At 37.2% G+C, this 5577-nt stretch overlaps 2 protein-coding genes across 2 annotated transcripts; one reads left to right on the top strand and one right to left on the bottom strand.

The window, feature by feature from the left end:
- Positions 1-1238: 1238 nt before the first annotated feature.
- Positions 1239-3212, top strand: LOC137728993 (protein LOW PSII ACCUMULATION 1, chloroplastic). Its single transcript, XM_068467810.1, has 4 exons — positions 1239-1551; positions 2077-2649; positions 2742-2792; positions 2941-3212. Exons 1-4 carry the CDS (start codon positions 1319-1321, stop codon positions 3077-3079), a joined length of 996 nt encoding a protein of 331 aa, XP_068323911.1. The 5' UTR covers positions 1239-1318; the 3' UTR covers positions 3080-3212.
- A 606-nt stretch (positions 3213-3818) lies between these two features.
- LOC137728994 (photosystem I reaction center subunit IV B, chloroplastic-like) lies at positions 3819-5211 on the bottom strand. Its single transcript, XM_068467811.1, has 3 exons — positions 4820-5211; positions 4151-4216; positions 3819-4059 (listed from the first exon to the last, which is right to left on the bottom strand). The coding sequence occupies exons 1-3, from the start codon at positions 5084-5086 to the stop codon at positions 3955-3957; spliced, it is 438 nt and encodes a 145-aa protein (XP_068323912.1). The 5' UTR covers positions 5087-5211; the 3' UTR covers positions 3819-3954.
- Positions 5212-5577: the final 366 nt, after the last annotated feature.

The following is a 5577-nucleotide window of genomic DNA, read 5'->3' as shown; positions in this document are numbered from 1 at the left end:
ATTTTCATTTTTAAACCAATAGATGGCAAAGGGGCTGGAAAATTCACTCAATAGATGGCAAAAAATAAAAGGACCGAACATCGACATCATAACTCATTTTGATTTCTTGAAATTAAAAGAAGGTATATCTAAGCATAATGATAGGGATTTTACCACAACTGCAAACACGGGTTAAAAACTCCTATATTACTTGTAAGAATGACAATGATATTGTAGTATAAACGGTTCTCGCAAGGTCGTTGGGATTATTAAATAAATTGAAGCAAATCAAATTTCAATTAATTATTGTTAAGCAGAAAATTGAGATGATTGATTTTTATGACCTAATTTAATAAAAAGAATTTAATTAATAAAAGAAACTAATATGCACTATTAAAGATGAAGAAAAAGGAAACAGTTTTGTAGAAATCAAATTAAAGAAAGCATTAGGGTTCCACCATCACCTAGCAATCCTATGTATTTTTACTAATGACTTATGATCTACACATGCCACTTTTAAGGTTAGGTCTTCCTAATTTATATTCTACTTGGAACCTCTAACATAGAACGTATATCTAACATGCAACCCATCCGAACGTTCGGATCAAATCTGAACATGAAAGCCTCAAATCTCCTCCAAATCCGGCACAAAACGAACACATCTCCAAAAGGCTGAGCTCAAAAAAGTGGGTATAAAAAAATGCTGAGCTCAAAAAGGTGTTTGGTAAACACTTAAAAACAACTTATTTTCACAATTTTGGGTGAACAAAGCTGAAAACATGAAACAACAAAAATGAGCTTATTTTCACATCACTGCAGAAGCAGTTTTTTTCCAAAGTACAGCAATACCAAACCAGCACTAAGTAGTCCAATTAGTCCAATAAAATTTAGTGAGCTCAAACAAACACACACTATGGTGTTAAAGTCATGCAACTAAACAGTGCAAATTTTTTTTTTAACAAACGATATTATCTACGCTAGTGGGGAGGGAATAGGCTTAGTCTCATAATGGGCTAGCAATAATATAGTTCAAATTTACCTTTGACGAGAATCAAACTTAAAACATTTTACTTACAAGTGAAGATGAATATCACTAGATCGTAATTTTAGCTAAAGATGAAGCTTTTTTGGTCCCTCAGAAACAAATAAAAATAAATAAATAGAAAATATAAATAAATAAATAAAAGGAAAAATCAAGTGAGAGAATAAGACTGGCTTTTATTACCACCATTTGGGTTGTGGGAGGTGGCAGTATTGTGTTCATCCAAATATGGCCTCCCAAGAAACCACTGCCAAACTCTAAAAAGCAACAAAAGAACTCTGAACTCAAGCGGTGGCCATGGCTTCTGTGGCAAATTCTCCCTTCTACATTCTCAAACCTCCAAATTCTCCCTTCTACATTCTCAAACCTCCAAACCACACTCACTACAAACTCAGCAGTGGAATCACAACCAGCCTCTGGTCATTCTCTTGTAGCAATGCACAATTTCTCGCTCTGCAGACCTCAAAGCACAAGTCTTCAACCATCAAATGCTTTGCAACTGATAAGCAAACTTCTTCTACTGAAATCAGGTCTTCCCTTTTCCAGTATTTTGAGAATGATTGTTTTGCATGATTAGTTTAAGAAAAGTCTGCACATATAGAATCGGTTACAAACTTTCTATTTAAAAATAAAATTAGAAATACTAAACAGGCAATAAACCGTATAGATAACAAGGTTTAGTGTCCCGTTATTATTTATTTAATATCTCTCAATTCTATTTTCGATTAAGTTTATACCCGGTTTTATATGCGCATATTTTGGGGAACTATGGTGGAAGCTTAAATTGTCCAAGAAAACATTACTACTCTATGCACTTCAATTTAGAACCAGTTCCATTCACAGTACAGATAGATGGATACTTGATAAATTCTATCTATTTGTACTGTGAATGGAGCTGGTTCTAAATTGAAGTGCATTGAGCAGTAATGGGGTTCTTTCAAATTTTCAAACATCTTTGCTGACTTGGGTTCTTTGCATTCCACTGCCTTGTGCTATATCAGCTTCTGTTTTACACATTAGGCTTCCTTGTAATCATAGGTTTGTTTGTTCCTCAGCTCCACGGCCAGGATTAGGAGTGAAGTTCTCACTCCCTTCCGCTCCGTTCGAATGTTTTTCTACCTTGCTTTCATTGCAAGTGGTGGTTTAGGAGGATTAATAGCAACCACACAGTTAATTGCAGCACTAACAAATCCATCAAGAGCACTCGACGCCTCCGAAATTGCAAAGGGTCTTGGCATAGACCTTGGAGCAGTGTCTCTCTTTGCATTCTTGTATTTGAGGGAGAACAAGGCCAAGAATGCACAGATTGCTAGGCTCTCTCGAGAGGAAAATCTTTCAAATCTCAAGCTTCGTGTTTCTGAAAAGAAGGTCATTCCTGTTAGCTCTTTGAGAGGGATTGCTAGGCTTGTAATATGCGCTGGCCCTGCATCGTTCATCACAGAATCGTTCAATCGAAGTGAGCCTTTCACTGAAGGGCTTGTGGAAAGAGGAGTGCTTGTTGTGCCCTTGGCTACGGATGGAAACGTGCCTAGTCTTGAGTTTGAAGAAAGTGAAGAGGCTAAGGATATTACTACGAAGAGGAAAAGACTCTGGCAGCTAACTCCAATTTATGTTACTGAATGGACCAAGTAAGTAAACCTTTTGCAAAACAAAATGATTTAATCATTTCAAGTTCTTATTCTCTCTTCAGACACGCTCATTTTTTCGTTGGAAATTGCAGCTGGTTGGACGAACAAAAGAAGCTGGCCGGTGTCACCTCTGACTATCCCGTGTAAGCATTTCTTCCATGATTGCTTCTGTCTTTAATTCCACTAGGCAAATTGCCTTATGCCTAATCTATTATATTACGACAGTTTGCCTAGTGGAATTAACATAAGATCACTTCGTCAGTAATTCTACATCATTTTCTTTGTTTGCAGATATATATCTCTTCGCCTGGATGGTCGTGTTCGTGGCAGTGGCGTTGGTTACCCACCTTGGAATGCTTTCGTTGCACAGTTACCACCTGTAAAGGGAATGTGGTCTGGTCTTCTCGACGGGTTTGATGGAAGAGTTTAAGAAAATATTTTTTGTTTGTATAGATTAAATTCTACTTGGATTACCTGAAATGCTATGAGATAAGTTAGTTTCTAGTCATTCATTACTTGTCATGACCCTGCAATTTGTTGAGAATATTGTGATTTTATGTGCATTTAAAGGCATGCATATCAACATTTCGGGTATCTGCTAACTCTCTTGTATTATTGGGTGATTAACCACATGGTTTTTCGTTTCGACCAAACACGTAAAACATACTTTCTCTGGTGCCAACAAGGGTTTGCAGATTCTGAGACGTAAAGTACTTAAACACTTACGCATGAATAAACAGGTCCTGCCTGTGCCTATTGGGAACTGGAAATCATCTTTGGAACTGCTTTCGACTTCTATCTGGATAATGGAAAACGGAAGTTACTTCCGCACAACCTTTTCTCTCTTGACACACCCCTATTTACTTATGGTCTTTGGATTGAATAACGGAAGGAGAATCGACAGAAATAAACTATACACTGCATAAGGTTAAAAGAGGTGTCTAGAATGATATACGGCGGAAAGACACCAATATGATACACCGCTTCCCTCTCTATCATAAGATAAAGATACACTGACAAAGAGAGAAGCAGTGTACGGCTCCGGTGTATGAAACCAGTATAGGATAATTTACAGCGTATAGATGCATGAAACTGGCTTATGAATCCGGTGTATAAATACGGTATATACTATGAGTTTATATCGATCTATTCGTATTTTGAGCAAGCAGTGATAGAAAATAACTAAGAAAAGGTGGAAGAAGAAATTTAGAGTATGATACACAAATAAAGGGCACCAACAAGTAAGGAACAAACTGAGAGAAGGACAATTTAATTAAGATTACAATTTACAGTGCCACTACAAACTCATTTAACTTCTTCAATCTCGTCCAATGCATAGTTATTCGTGGACACATTGGCATAGTTAACTTTGTTGAATCGGACCACGACAGGGTAACGGGTATTCGGATCCTGCAAAATAGATATCCACATTTAAGTACTCCATTTTCTTTTTCAAGTTCATTTTTATTGAGAGAGAGAGAGAGAAAGAGAGCTGTCAGACCTGATCCACAGCCACAACAGATCCAATGCCTTTGAACCAGTAGGATTCCCTCCTAAGAATCTTCACCTGTGAAAGAAAGTATAGAGTTATGATTCAAAAAGAAAAAAAAAACACACACTATGGAGCCAAGTGAAATAGTCAAACTGGTCAACATTTCAATATTCATCCTCAATTCAATTCTTCTCGTTCTAATGCCAGATTAGTAAATGAGCCAATTTCTTGTGTATTCAATTGGTTGTGTATTAAAACTAAACACAAAACCATTTGTTGAAAAATTCATACTCAAGAACATATAATAAGGTCTCTTGTGGTTCGACCTGAGTTGGACTATTTCTATCAAATTAGACTAACGAACACTTGGGACCTCTTACTCACTATGGACTAACTGAGCTCTTTACAAGTTTTTAGCGATATATTTTGTGTAATGTAACATTGGAGGAGTGACAATTTAAACAAAGGATTACAAGTGCGAGGATAACACCTTTAATGATTTAAGCTACAAGCCTTTCAAATTCACAATTAGTGTTTTTTATATCCCTACTTTTTTTCTAGGTTATTTGGTTTTGATTTTTCTATTCAGCAATGCTACAAACCAATTGACAATTTACTCACAACAATACTTGAAAAAGAACACTAGTTTATTTCCATTATTTTTTCACATGAACTAACCTTAGTGCCTCTCTTGGGTCCAATTGGTGGTGGCTTAGGCTTAGGGGTAGCTGCCCCCTCTGGTGCAGTCGTGGTGGCGCCCGGCGGCGTAGCGGCTTCTTCAGCTGCCCTGATCACAAACCTGGCATTGCTTCTGGTGTTGGTGTTGGGTTTTGAAGAGAAAAACAGCATGCTACTCCGGCTGGAAGCTGAGCCTGCGTTGGTGGTTGCAACATTTGGTGCTACCACAAAGCCTGAGGCAGCTGATGCCATGCCACAGCCAGCCATGTGTGAGATTTCTGTGCTGCTGTTGGTCACTCTAGCTCTCTGTGTGCTAGCTTGTGCTGAGATTGTGGCAGAAGTTAATGGATATAAAATTAAGACCAGAGGCTTTGAATGAACTGAGTTTGTGTTGCTACTGAGGACGACAGAATTATCTGATCCTGGCAACGCGAGATAATTCGTTGCCTCCACTAGGGTGATGACACGTGTGCACCATATCCTTTTTGTTTGGATAATATGTGATTACATGTCATATTTGATTATGGACTTGATGAGCGGACAAACCAATATCTTTCTTTTTCTTCCCGTGAAATTCTTCTAAATAATAATGAAATTGAATTTCAGAAAAAAAAAATATCTAAAAAATAATTCATTAACTGAAAAATCTGCTTTATTCATGTAGATGTTCCAAACTTTTGTAGTTTTACCAAAACATGATTAAAAAACCAATGCTACTTTGGAAGAAAAAAAATTATTTTTAGGTAATTGTCTGTAGC

Source organism: Pyrus communis, chromosome 3 (genome assembly GCF_963583255.1).
Source record: "Pyrus communis chromosome 3, drPyrComm1.1, whole genome shotgun sequence".
In the NCBI taxonomy this organism is placed as follows: Eukaryota; Viridiplantae; Streptophyta; class Magnoliopsida; order Rosales; family Rosaceae; genus Pyrus; species Pyrus communis.
This window is presented reverse-complemented; position numbering and strand designations above follow the sequence as displayed.

What these genes read in the sequence shown, in the direction of transcription:
- LOC137728994 (XM_068467811.1), bottom strand. Translation starts at nt 5,086, where the DNA reads ATGGCTGGCTGTGGCATGGCATCAGCTGCCTCAGGCTTTGTGGTAGCA. An exon ending in GACCCAAGAGAGGCACTAAG is followed by an intron (nt 4,217 to 4,819) that starts GTTAGTTCATGT and finishes TTTCTTTCACAG; the next exon opens with GTGAAGATTCTTAGGAGGGA. An exon ending in CTGTTGTGGCTGTGGATCAG is followed by an intron (nt 4,060 to 4,150) that starts GTCTGACAGCTC and finishes TCTATTTTGCAG; the next exon opens with GATCCGAATACCCGTTACCC.
- LOC137728993 (XM_068467810.1), top strand. Translation starts at nt 1,319, where the DNA reads ATGGCTTCTGTGGCAAATTCTCCCTTCTACATTCTCAAACCTCCAAAT. An exon ending in ACTTCTTCTACTGAAATCAG is followed by an intron (nt 1,552 to 2,076) that starts GTCTTCCCTTTT and finishes TTTGTTCCTCAG; the next exon opens with CTCCACGGCCAGGATTAGGA. An exon ending in TATGTTACTGAATGGACCAA is followed by an intron (nt 2,650 to 2,741) that starts GTAAGTAAACCT and finishes TGGAAATTGCAG; the next exon opens with CTGGTTGGACGAACAAAAGA.